This window comes from Coffea arabica, chromosome 11c, assembly GCF_036785885.1.
Source record: "Coffea arabica cultivar ET-39 chromosome 11c, Coffea Arabica ET-39 HiFi, whole genome shotgun sequence".
NCBI lineage: Eukaryota > Viridiplantae > Streptophyta > Magnoliopsida > Gentianales > Rubiaceae > Coffea > Coffea arabica.
The window spans coordinates 40,297,105-40,321,180 of NC_092330.1; the positions used below are offsets into that span (position 1 = coordinate 40,297,105).

The window sequence follows — 24,076 nt, forward strand, 5'->3', positions numbered from 1 at the left end:
GCCAAATGCAGTTTTATATTATATAAAATAATTTTCAACTTCAAAGTATTCATATAGTTGATGTAAATCAAGTGGCTATACACATACCATATAATTGATTGTATGAGTGAGCAATTTATATATTAAGGGAAATTGCATCAATGGGTTATTATTGATTGTAAGAGGCCTTATTTTCTTTTCCGAAAGGGTTTAAATTGATTAAACATTTCAAAGATGAGCTTAAAATAGGTCAAGCCTGGAAACGCATATAATTAATCTTTAGGATTTTTATCCTTTATATATTGTTTTGTTTATGCGATTTAGTAATGTTGTGCTATCTATTTTTGTTCTCACAACAATGCAGGGGATAAAGGGCATGGCCGCCTTCCTTCGAAAGATAAAAAGAAAAGGTAAAAAACGAAAAAAAAAAATCTATAGATCTTGCAACCGGGATTGCATGTATTGCAATTGTGAACCAAATTCAAATCCAACCACCACAAAATTGACATTAATTGTGGATATATTATCATAATATTTTATGAAAAAAAAAATAAGAAGAAGGAGAACAAATGTTGGGGAAAGGAAAGCCCAAAGGTCAAATAATTCATAAATGCCAAATAATAATAATGTCAGCGAGCAAAATTGGCAAATCCAACTACAACGCATATAGCAGTACTAGTTGCAAAGATTAAAGAAAGCTTTGCCTCCCTCAGCATTTACGGAGGTAGCCAATTGCCGAAGAGAGCGAGATGGAGACGACGGTTTTTCTTTCATGTGAGAAAGGATAAAATAAAGCCCCTACTTTTCTTGATTTCCTGATTTCATCTCAATCGTTCCATGCCAGCTGGCTCTCTGCTCTCTCATTCATTTAACTATGTGACAGCAACCATACCCAGTTGCCCATCTCCACTCTCAGGATGGATCATAATTCTAATCTCAATCCTTGGGAATAATACTTGAGGAGGTTGTTCTCCATTGCATAAATTTTCTTTAGTATTTGCAGTGAAGAGGTGAATTCTGGTTTAACGAGCTGTGTTGAGCGGCTAGGGTATTCTCCTGTAGTGGGACCGGCTCTATAGAAATCACCTGCTCAAGTTATCAAAAGCGGGGCTGTGTCCCCCGGTTCCCTCCGATGATCTGGTTAGTTCGAATAGGAATCAAAATGGAAGGAGTTATTAGTAGAAGCGGCAATTTGGATTGAAATCCATTTATCCATCCATATAATCCATAATTAAATGGATAATGGATTATCCATTTATAGTATTGGTTTTAAATGGTTGATCAAAGTAAAACCATTAAATTAAATGGATTTATATGGATTATCCACTAAAACCATATATATCCATTTACTTAAAAACCAAATAAAAGAGAGGGAAAGGAAATGACTAAAAAAGGAGCCATCCTAAAATTGCAATTGGGGTGTGAAAATTTTGCTTACATGAACTAGTAACTAGAACAAGAAAAATATAGTTATTCATTTAAATGCATTTTTGAATAAGGTGAGTTACTAGTTTATTTTAATTCTTCACTTAGTGAAATCTAATTCATTTGCTAAGAAAGTGGGTCAACATCAGACCATGAGAGGATTTTGAATTAGGAGGGGTAAATTTGATCATTTTCTTTTTGGTAACAAACACATTAATAAGTTTACAAATCGGTTAATTAATCCACTTGAATCATATATCTATGAACTTTTACTTGTTCTAAGATCTCTCTTATTTTTTAAAGTACAACAGAAAACTGGTATCTGTTCTTGGACTTAATTAATTGAGAGGGAAATGCCGAATTTGAGATAAATTTAAATGCAGTCAAGGCTAAAAGTAGAAGATAATATGGGCCATAATTAAAATCCATGGATGCCGAATTTGTAGATATCCTACGTACGATCTATGCAGGACTTCTATTGTTTGGGCTAGTTTGCAATATATGGCTACTCTGTAATATGTAATATATATATACATATATAATAATAAAAATAAAAAATAATAATAATAATTTCAGATAGTTTTTTAGTGAAATGAAGGTTCATTTTGCTTGAATTTACATCCGTGGTATTTTGTGGCTTGAATTTACAAGAAATGGTAATACAAAAAAAAAGTAACAAAAATATTTAAATGGATTATAAATGGATAATTGGTTTTTATTTAATCCATTTAGATCCATCCATTTAGATCCATTTATTAAATGGATCTAAATGGATTGGATAAATTTTATCCACCATCCATTAAGTCAAAACCAATTATGAACCATTTATCCATATTGCCACCTCTAGTTATTAGGAGTGATTCTTAAAGAATATTCAGTCGGTTTCTTTTGAGCGGGAGGCTCTGATATTTATATGAGACAACTTGGAGGGCAAGATGGTGGGATTCAAGTTCCTAGGATCTGATGGGGACTGAGACTATCCGCCTGATTTGATAGGTCTGTGCAGGGAATAGGTCTCATCAGATGTCCTGTCTGTCCTGCAAGTGTCAGGGCCTTTGACTAGACTTCTGTTGTCACGTCAGTCACAGCACCACTCTGGGACAATAGTAGACATAGGAGTCACCTCGATCCTCTGTATGCGGGGTGTAGCCGAGGTGACCAAAGCCGATGGAGGTCCCCTACGAGATGAAGGGATCAGCCCGGCACGATCGGGCTGAGATGATCATTATTAGGAACTATGTGCAGGAAAGGGCCCCGCTTGGTTAAACCGAGCCGGGTCAACCATCCTCATGCAGCATCATGCATTAGATGATTGCTTATGTTCGGATTATCAATGTATAAGCGAAACATATAATGCTTGTTAGGAGGATTCCAATTGGGCTACACGAAGATGTAGGACGTTGGCTCGTATCGATCGAGATTTAAACCACCGACCTAGTGCGAGGGAGTAACTTTAAGAAATCCTTCTTAATCAACACGGCTTATATATTTTAATGAGTAAAAATTATGTATGAGATAGAAAGATGATTTTCTAGTCTCAGTCTTGCCACTAGCACACTTAACCAAGGGATGAATTAGACCAAGGATGTGGGTAGATTATCAAATTTTTTCTTTGTCCTCCCCCTCCCCCCCCCCCCCCCCCCCACCCCCCAAAACAAAGGTATTCTAGTTATATGGTCTGGCTGGCCAATTTCTCTACTGTGTTGTCCAAAAAGTTGATAAATACGTGCAAGTTTAGAAAGACGTGACATATTTGAAGGGTATGGCATCCATTGCCACCAGAGACATGGAAGATAAATGCTTCTTTTCTAGCTAATTAATAAGTAGTACCTTCTTAATATGCAAGGACAGGCATCAAGAATGGATACCCTTCAAATATTATAGCTTCTGTATTCTTTCGAGTAAAAATTACCAGCATCATAAAGCACTCAACAAGCAAGATTCTAGTCTAGGATTCATCCTCGAAATAATGCACCAATAAAGCCAGAATGTTTGGTTGGATTGCGGGGTCCTATAAATGCTAGTGATGATCAGACAAGGGGATTGGGCACTTCGTTGGCATCTGCTCTGATGTGACCAATGAATTCTGTGGTTTAATTAAACTGCAGAAAAGGACTCAACATTTCTCCCAACCAATTCGTGTTTGTGGAGTTTTTTCCTATTTTATGCTTCACCTTTTGTTTTTTTCGTTAATGTGGTATACAAAAATAGTAGATGAGCCCAACAAATCATCAAATATGCAGAGGGCTCGTCTGCCGTCCAAAACGTAGTAAATGAAGCTTTCCCTTCTATTTATCAGCTAAACTTGGGTAATTTACGTACTCAGTTAATACATTTTTTCATAACAAGGAAGTAAAGGTGAGATGCCATTTTTGTTCCCAAATTAAGATGGTATGTGTTCTTTTTCTTTTTTTTTTTTTTATTTAATCTTCTAGTGTATGTACAGCAAAAACCTTTAGCTCATTCTATTTTTTTTTTTTTTTTATAAAACAGTCTGTCTAGCAGGTGCTCGCTCGTAGGACATCCGTTAGGATGTATTTCAAATGTTAAATTTTTAGAAATATAAAATTAATTACGGAAAGTATGTAAATGCAGGGAGATTAATGAAAAAAAGTATATAAATACAAGAGAAAATAATAATCTTTAGAATACGTGTGTGTATATATATATGAGAGATTGGATGTAACGTAGATATATTAACGGCTGCTCATGGAATAATACACTTTAGAAAAACCCTTTGTGAAATTTGGTCGCTACAAATTAGATGTGCAGGTACGGCAAGATGACATCTTGATAACACTTCATGGAGTAAGATTAGGGTTAGCTAATCGTAAGATCTACAAGTATCCTCAAGAATTCCATCCATGATTTTTCGTCAGAAGCATTCCATGAATTTTGCTTGGTTATAGCATTGAGGCGTTGACTCACAAATCATTCCTTTAAACAAACACTACTGTATTGGATAGCGATCTCTCTAATTTGTTGATTTATACATTTGTCAACCAGTACGGGATTACGTATCAATTTCAAATATATTCTTTCTACTATTACAATCTACAAAATGCTTTCAATCCTCCTGATACATCCGCATTACAATAAGAGAATCTCAATGTATAGAGGCGAAAATTGTCCCATACTAACACCCTTCCACAAAACTTCAAAAAATTTTGCATCACGAACCCCCTCTTTATTATTACTAGTATTATTTTGTGAAGCTTGGCACTTGATTTAGACCCAAAATTCTCCAAAAAGACGCAAGATTTAAGGCACCATATTGTTGCTGGAATGAAACCCCTCCCCGTCCCCAGGGAAGGATGAAGGATCCCCTCACCAAACGTTTTCAACTCATAAAGAATTTCACGTGAAAGCTTTATCATACATCGATCAGACAGCATTGAAAAGCGCTACAAAGACATCTCTCTTCTCTTTTTCTTCACGTTGGCCGTCTTTCTTTGTCAGCTTCATACAAAAGGAGACCCAATCATAATGGACAACAACAAATTATTTCACATTCTCCTACGGAGTATTTGCACAAGAATTAATCACTTTTCTCTTATAATTAACAATAATGACCAATGATTGGAAAATTCCCCAAGGAAATAAGAAGGAAAAAAACCGAGAAAGAGAAAGGAAAAAAAAAAAATCATATATCGTGTGATTTGGTGAGTCAAGAAACTGCGCAACCGCGTCTTGTAAACCCTAGTCGCCATCGATCCCTATCGAATTCGAACATGAACCCTTGCTGCATTACATTTCCGATGAGCGAAAACCCCGACGGCAGAACCACCGGTTGCAATGCCAGGCATTTTACGTTCTCCGCCGTGTCGATAAAGTAATTTTGAGGCGGTGGAGAGAACATCGAGCCACCAGCGAGTTTGAAACGCAGTCTGGGTAGACTCGGTCTCGAAACGCCTGACACGTTGACGCAAAAATCAAAATTCGGATTCCGCCGATCTGACTTTGGCAGCTTAACGCGCCGCATAAACTCCTGTAGCACTTTATCATAAGCCGGCTTTACTAAAAATGTCAAGGTTGTCCCCGAATCCATGACTGTCCCCCCATTGCCAAGGTCATCAATTGCCCAAACCGAAGGGCTTATTCGTAATTTAATGCCACCAACATAAGCAGCCTCGATCCCAATGTAATAAAATGTAGGGGACAAGCTGTTGTTTATCAACGGCGTGTAGCTCATCTTAGCACCTCCCACGACGCCGTCTTCAGGGCCGCCGCCGCCGCCAATTAAGAGATAGCTCGTCGGAGTAGGGCTGAGGGTGTAGTCCATCAAACAATAAGAGAACTTGTTACCGAACTTCCGGCCCAACTGGGATGGAAACGAAATCGGCCCAAGACCCAAGCCTAGAACTCCTTGTGCACCATTGAAGCTGGGTCCCGTTACACTCGGCCCAGAAGCTCGAAACCCACAGCCGAAAGCTAAGTCCCTGAATTTCACAACCTTGCCTGAGCTCGTGTTGAACGTCGTGGTTTCGCGGGAGAAGATCCCGGAACTGAGGGACCCATCAGAATACGAATATTCATAGCGGCACGTGCTGTGGCGACGGGTGTGGTTACAGGGCACGCGATGAGGGTGGGGGACGAGCTGACACACCGAGTCATAGCAATGGGAAGGTGAAAATGTGGTTGAATGGCGAGCTAAAAATGCCGAGTTGGGCGGTCTAGAGGAGCAGTTCCGGCAGGCGGAGCAGGTGACCCAGATAAGGTCGCTGCCGGTATCTGCGACGAGGAGGAAGGGCTGGGGCGGTGTGCCAAGGGAGAGCGAAACGAAGTACTGGCCGGCGCCGAAGGAGGCGCCGGAGGTGAGAGGGAGATGGGCAGTGGAGGTGGAGTTCTTGCGGTGGAGGTGGCGGTGGTGGTGGAGGGAGTTGAGGCGGTGAGTGTCGGAGAGTAGAACTTCGGAGGGGGTTGGAGGGAAATGGTGGTTGGGGTGGAGAAGTGGGAGCTTGAGATAGTCAAATGCGGGTGGCGGTTGAGAAGTGGAAGAGGAGGAGGAGGAGGTGGTGGGATCTAGGAGGAAGGTTAAGATGAGGAAGCAAGAGAAGAGGAGAAGAGAGAGACGGGGGGAGAGTGGCATCACTCTCATTTTTCTGTGACTGGGAGAGAGACAGAAACAAAGACGGTAGGTGTTATCGGATTTATATGTACAAAATTGTTAGATATAGATGATTTATTTATTTTTTTCTTGAAAGTTTTACTATTATGTTTTAGATTTCTATATTCTTTTGTTTTAGATTTGTTTATTCTTTTTCCAATAAAAGGAGAGAAGAGAACATTTGGAACTTTTCTCTCTCTTTTTTTTTTTTTTTTTTTTGGGGTGCTAGAAAACTACTGATTTTAGTCACAAGCAGTATCAAGATTCAAGACTTAAATAGACACCCGAAGAGTATAATTAAGTTGATCAAATTTCTAACATCGCAGACGTGAAATATTAGCCTGATACTTTTTATATTAGCTCTTTTTTTTTGTATGAAAATTTCTGTTTGGATTGCTGAGTTTTTGAAAACTAGTTTATCAAATACTTTATAAAAAGTGCTCTAAAAGATACTTTAAAAAATAGTTAAAATTTTTTTAGTATTTAAAAAATATTTCAAAATATATTTTAAAAACTCTACTACTCTTAAATATATCAAAATATTTCAAAATATATTTTAAAAACTCTGCTGCAGTAAAATTTTTCAAAAATATCTCCAAAAACAGCTAATCCAAACGTATGTTTTTCAGAATTTTCTAGAAAATATATATTTTCCAACAATTTGACATCTAAAAAATCTAACGAACCTAATATTGCAATCCACACGGCCTCATCTATTGCACGATTAGGTTACCATCTCACTAGCGTGATTAGTGGCTGTATGACTTCATAGTACTACAAGTTTTACTATGATGTATGTATACTATATATTAGATACGGTTATAAATGTAGGTATAATTTTATGCGTACGGGGTAGATGTGAATGAGGAGTGATGAGAAGGAAGATTGAGGGGGAAAAAAGGATAGATTGAATGGCAGAGGAGAGAGTGTAAATAACAAATTTGCACAAAAAAAAAGAGTTAAAAAAAAGGAGTAATGGTGGAAATACAAATTCGAGCAAAAATAGCGGGAGATGAAGGGAAGAAGAAGGAAGATCCCCTCGTAACCTAGTGTGTGTGTGTGTGTGTGCGTGCGTGTGATGACTGAGGAAAAAAGTGATGACTGAGGAAAAGAGGAATCACTCACAAGTGCGTGTAAATGTGTGTGTATGATGACTTGTAGCTTTGTCTTGAAATTTGAAACTGTGTAACAATATTGGGAGTGTTTGGATACCAAAATTATTTCAAGTAATATTTTACTTGCATCACAAACACATTTTCCAACCTATCTTTTTATATTTCCAATCATCTTTTTATCTCACATACATTGTATCATAAAAAGTGCTACAGTAATTATTTCAAATAATATTTCAAATAATACATTATCCAAACAAACCATTATGGGAAGAAAAAAGGGCATTAAATTATGGGCAGATTGGAGAGCGGGGCACATATACGATGATTGAGTCATATGCCAGCGAGGAGTACAGATGGGATCCAATGATTGATATATATATATATATATATATATATATATATATATATATTGTGTGTTTGTGTATCAAGAGCACCGCTCCAAAACAAAATTTGTTAGTTTCTCTGTGTGTTTTTGTGTGTGGAGTATTATTTTCTGATGAACAAGAAAAAGATTTGATTAGGTTAAACATGTCAGATTTGCCCGGTGATGGTCATCAATATTCTGGAGTTGTACTGCAAACATTACGACTTTAAGATAAGATATTTTTTTTCCCTTGCTTACCAATTGAATCGAAGCTTCAAAAGTCAATTTCTGCTTCCCAAATCCAGTGTAGTGTAATTCCAATCCACGCACCGAACAAGAAGAGGAAAAGATTTATGCTATGTATTTATTACTGGGATTTTTCTAAGGAGTACTCCCAAGTCATTCGTTACCACACCTAACATATACCTAATGTATCGTGTATGTATGTATATATATTAATAATTATTATTTTTTTATATTTATATTTTTTCTATTTAATTGCACCTACCCTCTATTATATTTATTTAATTTCTCTAATTAATTTTATATTTTAAAAAAATATGACAATCGTATTAAGTATACCTTAACGAGTGATCTATGAGCACCCGTTAAAAGAAAGACGTCTGCTGCTATCATTTTCATTTTTTCTTAGATTGTATGTACAGATCGACTGTACAGATTGTTTGGTTCATGTGATATTGGGGCTTTTCTTCCAAATCGGGAAGCTTGGTCAATAATTGTGCTTCACATCGTGACAATTAATGGTGGTGTAAGATACGGACATGGAATGGTTAATGTATTCAACTGGTAACTATCAAGGCTAACGTTATAATGACTGTTGAATGGTAAGTAGTTTTTAACAATCCGATGCATGATTAATACTGTATTATGATATCGAATCTTCCTCGTTAGTTTATTTAGGAGCTGCGATCATGTTAACTACTTTCTTTGTCTCACTTTGATAGTTATGTTTCTTTTTTCACACAGTTCAAGAAAAAGTAGTTAACTTTATTAGAAAAGTAAATTTAGATTGCTATTTTCCTAAAATATCCTCACATTAAATATGGTACAACTTTATGGGAACTTAAATTGATGATAAAAAAAGAAAAATCAACTCTCATTAAATGAGGTAGGTTTATAGTAACAACTACTTACATTGAAAGAAGGTATTTTAAAAAAATTAAAATACAGCTACATTCTTCAATTGGAAAGTGAACTACAATTTGGGACAGATGAAAAAGGAATACAAGACTATCAAAGTGAGACGGAGGGAGTATATCGTAAATACCATTAACGAAATGTTCAAGTCCAAATTAACAATAATGGCTTACACCCTATTTTCTTTTTCCTTTTTTTTTCTTTTTATAAAAAAAAAAGAAAAAAAAAACAAACTTATTCTCCTCGTCCCTTGTTAGAAAAGGGAAAAAGGGGTCTACTAGTACTAGGGTGCAGCTGCAGCCCTCAGTTTGCAGTTGGCTGGGCTCCTGGAATTCACTTTAATCATGTTTGTGACAGGAAAGGGTCCAAGAACATTGGATGCCTTTCATTTTTGTGCGACGAAAAAGATCATAAAATGCAAAAGTTTCAGTCATAATAAAAGTAGTCGTAAAAAAAAAAAGAAAAAGAAAGAAGAAGAAGCACTATTACAAAAGAAAATCTAAACCAAAAGAGAAGTAGCAAAAAAAGCATCTACTTGGAAAATAAAGAAATTGGAATGGACAACAGGAGGAAGTACAAGCATTACACGGGCAGGTTTTTAACCATAGCATTATGTTGCGTAGAACAATATGAAATCTTGGAGTCAAAGGATTCAAGAAAAAGCACAAATTGTAAGATTTCTTCACATCCACATGAAAACCCATGTGTGCTTACGTGCCTTTTTTGAAATACTGAACCAAGCAGAGGAGTCGTGCTTGAGAGTTGAAGCCATTTCCTCAAAAAAAAGGAAGAAGAAGTTGAAACTTTGCATGTATGCCCTTAATCTATGCATGTGATTACTGATTTTGCGCCAGAGTCAAAATGCTTGGCGTCCTTTTGAATAATGACGGTCAGCTGCAACAACAGTTCTTCTCTCTTTTCTCCTCTTTTTTTTTCACTTCTGTTTTTCCTTTTGGTGTTTTAGCTTTGTATTTCCTTGAGGGAATAGCGGGAATTGGAGACCAACTAACATAACATGGTTGGTTCCCACCTCATGCCCCCAAAATAGCAATTAATAAATGTACCAATTGCCTGCACGACCTCTGTTACCAGCTTTGCTGAGCAGCATTGTAAAGTACCCGGGGGGAAAAAAAATTTAAAAAGAAGTAGTAGCATTTAAAAGATTAGAGAGGGTCAAATTTCTAAGATGATACTCCATAGATTGTATGGTGGTATTTAGCTACATGTTTGCTTCGATAAAATCGTCTCATTTTAAGATAGAAATATATCATGACGGAGAGTGAACCATCATCGATCATCGATCGGATAAAATGGATGCACTATGCATGCATATGGATGTAAGAAAATCACATAGTGGCAAAGTAACGGGAGATAAAGTTTGAATCCTTAATCTTTCACCCTATCAAGATTTTAAGTCAGGGGAAATGGCTGACTGAAAAGACTTATTAACTGAACAATACTAATACTCCCTGAAATAAATACCGTGTACTGACCTAAGATCAAGTTTTGAGACCCCAATATTTTCCATGATTTAAGGGCAGGGTGCAGGGATCGGGTCACAATCAAATATGGAGCAAGGGGGAGCACATGCGAGGAAGAGAAGAGACAAGGCAGAGTTTTGTCTCGAAGAAAATTAGGACATCATAATTGATTGAGATTTTTGTCCTTGCTTAAGACAAAACTTCACATGTCACCAAAATAATTTCCTCTAATTTCTCAGAATTCTTCAATAATTCTGCTTCTTAGGCGGCCTAATATTATTGTTACAACTGACAAATTATCAGATTTTGATAATGCAAAGAATATTAATATCTTTCACTTGAAAGAAGAGGCAAAACAAATAATTGAACAAATTAATAAATGTAGGCCTACTAAGAAGAATATGTCAACGGGGGATAAGCAATACCCGAAGCTGGAAACTTGAAAAAGTAAAAAGGCCCAGAAGCAGGTCTAGCCGTTGCGCAATTTGTCATCTTTATACAGAATATGATTCCATGAACAAGAAAAAGGGCATACTAAGGTTGCACTGCTGTCTCTCAAAGAATTTGGTGAACAAGCAGCAGCGTGACTGTCAAGTCACAGGTGGCCAGAAGTGGCATCTAAGAAACAGAAAAGGATGAACGGCTTGAGATTCAAGTGACTTGGGTCTTTTTAACTATAGGTTAAGACTTAAGATAGATACGGTTTATGTCAAAAAGATCATAGATAGATAGATAGATAATCTTATGTGAAAAAAATTTGGGTCTTTTTATGTAGGGTAAGATAGATACTCTTTAGTGGTCAACAATCAAAATTGAGAACTTACAAGTAGAAAATCTCAAGTTCAAATATTCCAACTTAGAATTGTAAATATTTCTGCTTTTTTTTTTCTTTCTTTCTGAAAAAGACTAGGAATTGTAGTTTGGTACTATTTGTGGGAAAAAAGTAACGTAGATTATTGTTATGTAATCGTAGCTCTTTAATTTCCAAGAAAACGAAAATCACAGTACTGAGTTCTTGATTTCCACAACATGGCTGTTCAGTTATGCATGACAGAAAGTATCCAGTTCATGTCTCTTAAGCTCTGATCGTTAAAACAAAATTGACGTGACACACGGGTACCTCTTTTAAATTGGATACAACACAGTCAAAGCCCACAATGGTAGAAAAAGAAAAAACATGAAAACTAATTCCAGTAATAAGTAACCCGGGACTGCCCGCCCTTTCAAAGTAGTTAATTGATAACCACATCACACAGGAAGTATCAAATAATTGTCATGCTTAATCTCCGAACTACAACTTATAGTCCAATGATCTCTAAAATGACGGTAATGCTAACGGTTAATTACTTTTCTGCTATACAAGCTTACAACTAAGGCTGCAAACGAATCGAATCGCTCGCGAGCGGCTCGAGTCAAACTCGAGCTCGAGTTCGAACTCAGAATATTAAGCTCGTTAATTCGCGAGCCGACTCACAAGTTTGGATATATATATATATATATATATATTTTTTTTTAAATTTAATAATAAAATTATGTATATTATATATATATTTTTTATTTTTTATTTTCATAGTACAAATACGTATATATCCTTAATATTTTATTATTTATTAAGAAAAAAAATATTATTTTATTTATTTTTTTAAAATAAAATAATTATTTTTATTTTTTTCGAGCTCGAGCTCGGCTCAACTTGATTCGAGTCGAGCTCGAGCTCGAAATTTGCCGGCTCATCGAGTTAAAGCTCGAACTCGATAAAATTTAATCGAAACTCGACTCGATTAGCTTAAAGCTCGACTCGGCTCAACTCGTTTCCAGCCCTACTTACAACAACCATTTCATTCAGAAAAACACACACATGGCCTCCAAGCGTATCTCCTCCTCGACCTTAGTGCTCGTACATCCACCTTATACAATACAACACAATTGTTTTAGTGCTCGAGACCTGAAGAGAATACAATGATGTGGCTTGTGTCTGAACTCTGGAGAGAATGGCCTTGGCATCTTCACTTTCTTTGGAGGCAAGTAAAAGGAAGCCAACTGTCAGCATGCGCATTCATCGATGATATTCAAACAAGACGGCAAACAAGGAAAATTGAACTCAAGCGCATAAGCTTCAGATTCGCCCTTTATCTTTATTTACAGAAAGGTAGCACGTATCCACGGGAGATCGAGATTTAGAGATATCAAGTGACCACATCTTATACTGAATTACTTAGACCACGATGACGGCTTAAATCCTCCAACCAACAAGTTTGATGCCGCAGATGCATTTATTTTTCTCCTCTTGGATTCAAGTTCCACGCGTCTTTTGGATGCAGATGACCCAGAATATCCAGAAAATATTGAAGCAGCATTGATTAGTGCTCGTTTATCTTTCCTGTTCTTATCAAACTTGTGAGCAAATTTAACACTTCGAGCGGCAGCAGCATCATCTTCAGAGGCAGGAAGCAATCGAATGCCAAGCCCCATCTTCCTCGAAGCTGCCTCTTCTTCAGCTACTCTTTTCTTTTGGTTCTGCAGACGTTTGAAAATCAGATAATCATAGAAGTAATGGACACAAATAACCAAAAAATGTAGAGAAAATCCAAATGAAATCATACCCTAAGTTTGGCTCGCAGGGATTTGTTTAAAGCATAATCATCAGAGTGCCTGGAGTCAGATACTCGTTGAAGGCGCACTAGCACCGGCTCAGCTTCCTTCTTCTTCTTTATATCCTCTTCCTGGTGCTCAAGACGGTAAAAAGGGTCTGCCAACTTACTTCGTTCTGAAAAAAACAAAAGTCCAAATTATGCAACAGAAAATGGTTAAAATATTGTAGCTTTTCTTCCAGTACTGCTTCCTACAGAAAAATAAAAATTATGCAACATAAAATACTTCAAAATGTTAACTTTTCAGCCTGTTCTGCATCAGAATATGTCCCCCGAGGGGGAGGGGGGAAGAGTGTGTGCGCGCGCGCGCGCATGTGTGCTTTCCTAACAAGAAGCAGATGACAATCTAGACGTGCAAGTCACATAGAAGCTACTCCAACCAATGGCAGACTTCACCATAGAGAATAAACACAATAAAGAGAGCAAGCAAGCTTACGGCTAACATACATTTCAGAAGCATATCCCAACATTCTCATAGCACATGAATAAATAAAAATTTTCTATCCCATGGATGTCCGAGTGCCAGTAATGACCAATAGTAAACCTCACCTTCATCAACTGGGAGGAGCATGGTTTCAGCATCTTCTACATCAAACTCCTCAATTTTCTTTCTGGCTCCACTTATAATAACATATTCACAATTCTTTGGATCTGTTTGAATCACTATCTCATGTTTGCAGCATGCAGATTTCATTGTAAAGCTCCATATCTGATACAATTACAGATATATTACTGTTAGAACCCAAACAATAAAGATTTTCTCCCCACCCAATTGATTAAACAGATTGTGAACCAACATGCCTACCTTTGTCGAATAATAGCTGCCAACTTGCTTTTTCTCTGCATTGAAGCGCACACCCTTTGCAATCATGGACTCACAACCACCACACCAAATGTTGAATGGCATCTCAAACCTACACAAAGGAAAACGTGTCCAAAGTCACCAACTAGAAGTTCCCAACTAAAAGAAGAAGATAACCAAGGGATAACATTTTGAAAACTTTAATTTACTTTTCATATTTCTTACATGGTCCTTTACATTCATCTTAGATTTAAAAAAAAAAAAATCAATCACACAAATTGGCAGAAGTTTAAAGATGATATGAATCATTCTTTCTCAGTGATAATATCAATTCAAATCCTTCAACTTGATCGAAAGGTTTCATAAGACTGAAAAGATCACACATGATAATCTATTGACAAATGAATCATAATGCCACACAGTTTGTGTTTAGGGTCTTCTCCCACTGACTCCTCTTACTTTCCATACTTTGTAGAGTATAAAGACTTGCATGACTTAAAAATCACTAAAAAGGTTCTACTGCTATATGGACATTCACCAATAACACAAAATGCTCCAGATTTATTACCTTATAACCAAAATGCCTTGGTCCAATTTTCTGGCTCGCTCCCGCAAAGCATGTTGACCATGGAACTTGTTCAACCCACCCTGAATGAAAAGCAATGATGGAACACATCACACAAAAAGTGTTAAGCACAAAGATGGAAGTATCAAAGTGTGCAAGAAAATATGTTCATGTCACAGAAAAAAGTGTTAAGCACAAAGATGGAAGCATCAAAGTGTGCAAGAAAATATGTGCACAGTACCTTTTTGGGTGACCATTCTGGAGGGTAGTAAAAATTATCAGCTCTTGCAGCTGCAAGGGAAGACTGCAGAAACAAAAGAACTGATTCAGCAACTCAAAAAAAATCAGCACTACATCTCAAAGAGAATTAAAGTTTCATAAAACATCTTGTAACGGAAGAAGCGACAATGTTAAGCTGACCATCTTCATCCCTACATGTTAAGACTATGGCAGAAAGATGTGTGCATTCACATACTAGTTTCTTCCTTAAGCATATCAGGTCCTAGTTTATTTAGTTTCTAACTAAGCACATAAAACATGGTATCAGACATCTAAATTCATTTGGTAAAGGGAAAAAAAGTTTAGGCTAGAATAATCTTCATCAGAAAAACACTCCTCCTTCTTCCACAAGGAATTCACACTTAGAAAAGCAACCAACTAACAATCAAACCGAGCTTAATAATACTTCTTGCTGAGCTTTTTAACTTAAATTTCTGATACACGTATTGTTTCTCACTAAGGAGTATATATTTTCACCGTCAACATTAAGCATTTTTTGATGAAATATGATTTCCTAATTTTAAAAGCAGAAAAATGTTTTTTTCCCCTTTTGGACGAAGTTTCATCATGGCTTTACTAAAATAAACAGAAAAATGTCCTACCAGGCAATTCATCATCAAATTTCACACAAAAAACTGCATAACAAAGAGTACAAGGAAAAAAAATGAAACAACATCAACGAGATTTTAGGGAAATGTGTATAACTCTTCACGAAATTTATGCAATCAACAACAAGACTCGTATAGAAAATGAAAACAACATAGCGTGGCAAACAAAAAATCATACACAATTAGATAAATTTTCGGATTACATAAAAAATTTTATACGAAATTAACAGTATAATATCCATAATTATATTCTATTGATAAGAAAAATCGTATTCGACATGCTTCGTTAAAACCCTAGCCATGAAAGATAGGTCAAATTAAATGACAATCCTAAATCATTCAAGAAAATTATCGAGGAGGTAAAATAACAGATTCTGATTTACATACCATTATTGCTAAATTTCTTCAGCAATCGATCGATGACGAAATCTTCTCCTCTTGTATTTCTAGAAAGCTGGGATTAGTTTTTGATTCGCAATTTTTGGTCGGAATGACAGATGGGACCACCGGCTCTCTTTTATATACTTGTGAGAGATACGATAAAGGATTGGCGGCAAAGGCCCAGTTGCTGCAACTGTATGTCATGGGCTTTTCGGGGCCGAAAGGCCCAATCAAAAAACATTATTGCCAAAGGCTGGACCGGTCAGCCAATGTCTTTCTTTAAATTTTATTTTCACCTGATAGATTTTGTCAACAAAAAAAAAAAAAAAAATTCTTTACTAATTTAGAAAAGGTTTAATCTTTCCTAGTCTTTTATCAAGAAAAATATAAATTTCAAAAATTTGATAATGAAAAGATTATGTAACGTCCTCAGAACATGTAGAGTAATCGAGCATTAGTAAAATGTTTCCTATGCTTTATATTACAATTTTATGAATGAATTTGATTGTTCCTATGCTTTATATTACAGATTGATCAAATACGTGTGTCACTTCTTCTCTTCTTATTTTAGAGATCATTTTTTACGTAACAATGTGCTAGCTATTTTGAAAAAAATTAAAAAAGATTTACTATCTTTGCCATTGTTGAATATTAATTTTGCTAACTCGGTATATTTTTACTTGTAAAAACAATTAGTAGATGTGTAATGTGCTTTGCATCTTAATGCTCTCATGTGACGGTGTTACTTAATTTGTCAGTACATAAAAGGTTAATTATTTGGAGAACAAATGTACAAAAATTGCATACATTTGTTGACTTAATTACTTTTTTTTTTCATTCAATTTGCCCAAGTCATCATACCCAAACTAAGGGGGTTTTTAACACAAAAAAAAAAAAAAAAAACAGATTGATGAAGGTCAAATTTTGACCTTATAGAGATGTTGTAGAAGTTTTTCAATCTACTTGCAAAACGTCCACAAGAATCTGTGAATTGCACCTTTATATGATGCTGCTCTATTAATTGAAATAATAAAAGGGTACGTACGTGGTTAAGGCAGAAAGGTTAAGATGCAAAAAATCTCAGGTTCAAATTGCATTGTAACAGCTAATTAGTTGTATCCATATACTTGTATGTGAAATGCTAGCTCCATATATATCCCTTGGTAAAGTGATGCTATCAAGCTAACCTTCGCCTTTCAGCAAACAAGTAAAAAAGAGAAAAGTTAACCTTTGGCCTCTCCTTCCCACCTAGCTGCAATTTCTTCTATTCACATCATTCAGATATCACGGATTTGGTAATCTGAACCATATTCAGTAGGTGCCATATATATATAGGCCGGATCCATCTTTTTCCTAAACATCCTTAGCAACGAGATTTCCTCTAAATCTTTAGTCCATTATCAGATAATGCACCTCACCTTTTAGCACTGAACACGATCGTATCTTTACTTAGACATCGAAATAAATCCTGAAAGTGTAGATAATCTTCCATTTCTCTCTTTTACAGACAACATTGCGAATGATCGATCGTCATCACTTTCTCAAACAGTGAAAGATTGCTTGGTTGAAAGAAAACATGGATGGCATATTCCCCACTCCCCATTTTCCATTTTCCCACGTACCCTCTTGTGAGTTCCATAAATTAAACCCCCCCCCCCCCCTTTTTTTTTTTTTGTTGGGGTAAGTCAGTGCTAGCTGTGCTATATGCACTCAAACAGTATCGATCCACACACACGTACATGCAGAAGTTGACATTTTCATTAAACTAATGAAGAATTCCGCTCCCAAAAGCAGGAAAAGAAAAGGAAAAATCATAGCCCCAGATGAAAATTCAAATATTATCTAATTCAGTGTTTGACAATCCACATAATGACTCCTTATATTCCTTGAAATCTAAGGAACATTTATTGGGAATAGGGGTTTGCCGCCCCCTTGTCTCTCTTTCTCTTTCTCTTTCTCCCACAAACACATACGCATTTACATTAAATATTAGATTAGCAAATGCTCACAAGGCTCACATGTAATGTAAGCAAGCAAGCCCCCTCCATTTTCAACCCTCCCCTCCCCTCGTACGTAGCTCAAGAAATCGTCTTATATTTGTCCATTAGATTCGAGCTGTCAACCCTTGAAATTTTCTCAATCTACTAAAAACCCTTCTCGATCCTTATAGTCCTCACATCTTTTCTCTGCACTTTCATTACTCCATGCTTCCTCTTCTCACCTTTCTCCTTCTCCTCTTCCAACATGAACATTTCTCACGTCCTAATCTACCTCATTCTGTGCCTCTCCATGTTTTTCTTATGGCTTCATGAGTACCGCGGCCTCATGAACACCCACAACTATGATGCCATCAGCCATCCATCGTCTCTATCTCATCATCAGCCCTCGATCCATAGAAAAGCACTAGCAAGCTCCGAGTTTGACTTCACCCCATTTCTTAAAAGCCACCATAACAAGCGGCCGAGACGCTCACCGGATGACCGGGCGCCGCCCAGCGATGGAGACGAAATCGATCCTCGGTATGGAGCTGAAAAGCGCCTTGTCCCAACCGGTCCAAACCCTTTGCACCATTGAGGAACGGAGGGCAAATGTTTTTATGTGAATGAAAAGAAAAGGCAGCAGCGATCATACAAGAAAAATGGTTAGTTCCTATAGGTTTGATATATGATGATTTAATTAGTCAGCTTTAATATGTAAATGTATCCAAGCAATTAAATATAATTTGTTTTATATGGTTGATTTTTATATGTTAGGCCATCAATATCAATAACATGCTTGATAATGGGATATGATGTTTCATAATGTCCCTTTCCTTTTTTTTTCTTTTTTCTTTTTTTCGTTTTTTCAAAGTTTTCCTTTCCATTTTGTTCGGTCACAGACACAGTATTGTTGTTTTGCAATTAACGAATTGATGAGTAGCTGTGACGGCACGGCACAATGAATGAATTGATACTTAGCTAACTCCATAATTAGAATTATTAATGAAGTTGGCTTGCTTTCTTTGAAGAACAGTACTACTATGAAGGAATGGGTAAGATGCACGTGATGGACTACTTGTTTTTTGTATTTGTATGTTATATATTGAAACAATCTGCCATGTCTCTCGCTGGGCTATATACATAAACCAGATTTTTTTTTTTTTTTTTTTGGTTGCCCTTTTCAAGAAGTTCACCACAAAGTGATCAATATTCAACGAGGACTATAATTTGTCCTTCCAAGTCTTCACATTAATTAAATTCGATACACATTAGAGGATTGCTCAATATATTATCGTGCCGTTGTTCAATCTTCAATGCACATTATAAGGCAGTTCTGAGTTCAACAATTAGACACTATTAATTTAGACTCATTTCAGTTGGTTTTTCCTTTTATTTTATTTTTTTATCGTTTTAGGTACTAAAATTAATAAAGAGCAATATATATATATATATATGAAAAAAGAATGAGGTAATCCAGGTATTTGAATGAGAAAAAAAAAAGAGAGAAAAGCGAACATGAAAAAGGGAGCTGGCTGGGAATGCATAAACCACCAATTGCAATGTATTGCACTTTGTTATGGTGGATGTATAAAGTGGTATTGAAGAAATTGAGCAGCATTCATTTGGTTATTGTTGACGGTGAGGTAGGTCCCCCAAATAAAATAATCAGTAGTGGCAGGTAAGTTACGAGCGGTCAACGCTACCTCAACAAGTTTGATTAGTTTTGCCATTTTCCATTCGATAGTTTCTTTCCCTTTTTTCTGAGAGCGTTTGGAGGATTTGAGTGTCATTGTTGTGGTGGTTATTTTGCAGCCACAAATTCTTTATCGATGTCACGAAATAAATGAGGTTAAATTTATTTTTAAATAAAAAAATGGTTGCATAGTTGTGTTGTTTAATTACTTCTCTGATTTATCTTACATTGAAAAGACCAATCCTGAAAATACTCCTTTCTGGGAGTAATAGTTTTTGCTTTTCTTTCAAGACTTTCTCTGTAATAATAACATCCTAAAAGCTAGAACAATACCCATTGGCCACAATGATCTGGGTTTTACTAAAGAAAAGAAATCGCCGCGATATTGCCCCTTCTTTTATTACCATTTTTCCCAACAATTAAACCTAGTAAATAATGCGTTATCTTCATGTTGGATATGAAATAGATTATGAATTACTGGTCTAATAAGTGAAAATGAAGTCAAATTTCTAATTATTTTCTTTAAAAAGAAGAAAAATGTAAAAAAAATAAAATAAAATCAAAGGGTCGCTTATGAATTTTCAGACTACCGCGTGATTGATCTGCCTTGCTTTTCAACTGTAACGCAAACTTCTCTCTCAAACGTACAAAATTTTAGGCCACACAAGCCTATAAATAATTTGTAATCAAAATTGACAGCCAATTGATTCAAAATCAACTGAGGTAAGCACACTTTTAGCCGAGGAGATTTTTTTCACGTTTAGTTCAGTGATTAAGGTTGAGATTTCAATATGTAGCAATTCTGAATTCTAAATTTTTCCATCGCTTCTTAAATTAAACAAAAAAACAGGGTAAGCGCGCCTTTTGTTTTTATTTTTAATTTTCTAATCCAACTCGTAAATTTTTGCCCACTAAGAATGCCTGCTGTATGTTATTATTAAGTATTATGATCCTTATCCTTGTAGTTATTAGCTTTTTGTTGTTATAATTGCGGTTAAGGTTTCCCTTTAGCATCTAGCATGCAAAATTACGTGCCTTGTGCTTACGAAGTCACGATCTGTAAAAGCGATGTTTGCATCACACGCTTTCTTTTCTTGAGGTCAATGGGATATAAACTAAACCATGGCCGACAGCCGACTCCAACGTGACGGTCCTGACGGCCGCAAACTCCAATTCCACGCTTTCAAGCCGGACGCTTGTTGCTGGGCCTTCAATGGACAGCAGAAGCGCCTCGCTGCGGCACGTTTTCATCCACTAGTTTTGGTCCCGTCGTCCTTCCCAGGTGAGTTTTAGCATAAATTGATTGATTAAATGTTCAAAGCAAAATATGTTAAATTATGACCAAGAGAAGACGGAAATCATTATTCTAAGGGGACAGGGATACAAAAGCAGGTGCAGGTGGCTGTTTACTCTTACGAGACCTAATGACTTTTTGCGCCTTTGAAATACCCAGATTTTGACGGTTTCATCTTAAATTTAGTATCTAAAAGTTTTAATTAGTGCTTGCCACTTTGGCCCCTTATTAGATGGTAGCTAAGTGCTAATTCTTGAATGAAATGAGTGCTTGAGCTTCATACTGATTCTAGATTATGATTGACAATGACCAAACCGAATTGATGGTGTTTAATCATGCAACTTTAGACATTCATGAATTCCTATATTAATTGCTCTAACTAGGCTAAAAGTAGAGGTACTGTATCATCATCATGATGAATGAGAAAAGCTAAAGTTACAAATTTTTATTTCACCCTCCAATCTCCCAGTTGCTTGTCCCAGGATTCAAATCCTGAAACAGGCAACACGCTAGCAAGTTGTTAGTCACAAGATGTTAATGAATTGCTTTGTGTTGAATCAGAATTAGAGATAATAATTAGCTATCTAATCCAAATCATGAGAGGTGCAGACCGATTTAAGTTTGCTAATCAATTACTACAATTTCACCCATATTTGTAAAGCTACATAATCCTCTCAACAAAGAATTAGGGATAATTTCAGAAACCTCTCTTGAGCTTGCTGACAATTTCATTGAGCTTCCCCTCAGGTTTGAAAAATTATACCTACCTCCTTTGATTTGATAGTTTTAGTAAGAAAATCTTAAAATAATATTGACTTTGTCAAATTTTTAAATGAATACCCCAAAATGTCCTTGTGTAATGAGTTTTAATTTATTTTTCTATACCATTATAAGATTATCTAATATAATTATAAGGAAAAGGTGCCAAAATTTTTCATGTCCATATCTACTATTTGATAAACAACTTTAATAATAAAAATTTTATTACTATGATAGGATACTTTTGATGGTATTTTATTATGGATTTAGATTTATGAGATATAAAAGAAAATGTTGAAATAATTCATTTGGAGTTTATAAATTTTTCAAGTAGTGGGATTATCATGATTTAGTAGCGGTTTTGGGTCAAGTTTTTTTATTTATTGTTAAATTTAATACCAAAAATAGAAATATAAAAATCAACAAAACATTGGATTACATATAAGTTAACTCATAAAAAAAATCACTCATTCGACATTTAGTTACAATAGAAACTAGATGTAATAGTTCTAGTTCTATAATTTTATTGGCAAAAAATTTTAAAAAAAAAGGAATAAGAAGGAAAAAGAATGAAAAGTAATTTTAAAAGTCATTCTAAGTATAAGCATATCAAACAAGGAAATTTCATTAAAATATTTAAGGGTAGTATTGTCATTTTAAATAAAAAGGGAGGTATGTGTAATTTTTAAAATCTTGAGAGAGCTAAATGAAATTGTTAAAAATCTCAAGGGGGGTTTCTGAAATTTTCCCAAAGAATTATTTATGATGTTTATTTGAAGTAACAAGAAACTCTCAATTAGTTCGTTTAAACAAGGTCATGTTTCTCAATTAATACTAAATAACTCAAGTTTTCCATCATAAATAGATTCTGTTTCATGACATATTAATTAAATTTGACCTTTATTTTCTGCTGAATTCAAAGAACCTACGTGCATTTAGATTTGAGAATTATTTTACAGTAAATGCAAGGACAAATCATCTTTTATTTCAAGGTGACATGGACGCACGTAGTAACCACCATGGAAAGCAGAGTTGGGGTCTGCAATGTCAACACACAAGACATTAGACCAATTCTGGGTGTCAAAACATAATAATTACCCCATTTGAATTGTTATTTTTATGAATTTTTGTGAAAAAAATGTACGGTGACAATTTGTTGAATATAAGATAAACAAGTAATTAAGAAATATATTCACGAAAATCGTAACAATTTCTCTGCATAAGATCACAATTCAAACGAAATAAATGTTTCACCGAACATCCCAGAACAACTGATGATACAGTAAAGCACCAAGTTTCATAAATTTGATGAACAATATATCCGATCGAGAGCATTTTACTCTTTTATCAGTGTTAATACAAGTCTGGAATTCCTACTTAGAAAGTCAATGCACAACTAAAAAAACAAATTCTCCGTTTGAATTCAAGAGTTTTTGAAAAAAATAGTTTTGTCTTCTTTAACAGTTTAATACCCAAACCAACCAAAATCATCCACTTCACAAATTAAAAAAGCAAGAAAGGCATAAAAGTATATGACAATTGATTAGGCTCCTCACCCCTTGACATGCATGCAATTGCCATCACACGGTTGGAATTGACTCAACAACCACCCTAGCTCGGTCCTCGCTCATAGCCTTTTTTTTTTTTGTCGGCAACGGTAGATGTCCTATAATCTAATCTAGTCTAATTTAGAGGAAAGAGGTAAGGGGAGATAGTCAACTAAGACCAGCCACATATTGTGGCAAATTTGAGGGAGGCAGGGGTAGAACCCCTGACCTCCAACATCACCAGAAAGGTGGTACCACTGGACAAAATGGCCAGTGGCCACTCATAGCCTATTTAATTGCATTTTTCTTGAATTTTTTTGGGCACATTTCTAGGTAAGGTTTAAAAGGTATGCTCTAGCTAGTTGTCCATTGTAGAAAGTTATTGTCCAATCTTCAGGCTTAAAATAACATTGAAGTAGTAGTCTTGAAATTGTCTGTTGCAGAAGAACATATGTAATCATCATATGATTATGTAAATGCTCCCGGCAATCCAAGTTTATCCTAATTTCTGCCATCAGCAGATCGGCACAAAATTAATGCCACAAATAGGGAAATGAATTTCTTTTGCACCTTTCAGCAATACTATATAAAAGCTGACTTACCTAATCTTGAAAGTTGAAATAAGAGAATATCCCTCCAACCATTTTGCCAGCTTTGAATAATTGATTGAATTACTATTAATTTACAACCCCCTTAACCAATACGGCTGAAAAAACATCATCCTTTCCCACACCCCAAAACCCAACTGCTACCATAGAGTAAAATAAGTCATTCCCATGTATAAAGTCGCAAAATCCATTCCATACCATTTCCATCCCTCACGAATTCCTTCTCCTTTTCCATCATCCCCTCTTTCCTTTCCATCCATATTCAACCATTGACAAAAAAA

General features: G+C 35.8%; 2 protein-coding genes across 2 annotated transcripts; both read right to left on the reverse strand.

The window, feature by feature from the left end:
• Positions 1–4,752: 4,752 nt before the first annotated feature.
• On the reverse strand, positions 4,753–6,537 carry LOC113717365 (aspartic proteinase nepenthesin-1). The gene has a single exon (XM_027242171.2). It carries the CDS (start codon positions 6,500–6,502, stop codon positions 5,072–5,074), a length of 1,431 nt encoding a protein of 476 aa, XP_027097972.2. The 5' UTR covers positions 6,503–6,537; the 3' UTR covers positions 4,753–5,071.
• Positions 6,538–12,724: 6,187 nt separating this feature from the next.
• On the reverse strand, positions 12,725–16,055 carry LOC113715377 (uncharacterized). The gene is made up of 7 exons (XM_027239562.2): positions 15,922–16,055; positions 14,889–14,951; positions 14,651–14,730; positions 14,086–14,194; positions 13,830–13,989; positions 13,233–13,396; positions 12,725–13,146 (listed from the first exon to the last, which is right to left on the reverse strand). Exons 1-7 carry the CDS (start codon positions 15,922–15,924, stop codon positions 12,841–12,843), a joined length of 885 nt encoding a protein of 294 aa, XP_027095363.1. The 5' UTR covers positions 15,925–16,055; the 3' UTR covers positions 12,725–12,840.
• Between the last annotated feature and the right edge of the window lie 8,021 nt (positions 16,056–24,076).

What these genes read in the sequence shown, in the direction of transcription:
- LOC113715377 (XM_027239562.2), bottom strand. An exon ending in CAGAATGGTCACCCAAAAAG is followed by an intron (nt 14,731 to 14,888) that starts GTACTGTGCACA and finishes CTTTTCATTCAG; the next exon opens with GGTGGGTTGAACAAGTTCCA. An exon ending in CCCTGCGAGCCAAACTTAGG is followed by an intron (nt 13,147 to 13,232) that starts GTATGATTTCAT and finishes AAACGTCTGCAG; the next exon opens with AACCAAAAGAAAAGAGTAGC.
- LOC113717365 (XM_027242171.2), bottom strand. Translation starts at nt 6,502, where the DNA reads ATGAGAGTGATGCCACTCTCCCCCCGTCTCTCTCTTCTCCTCTTCTCT.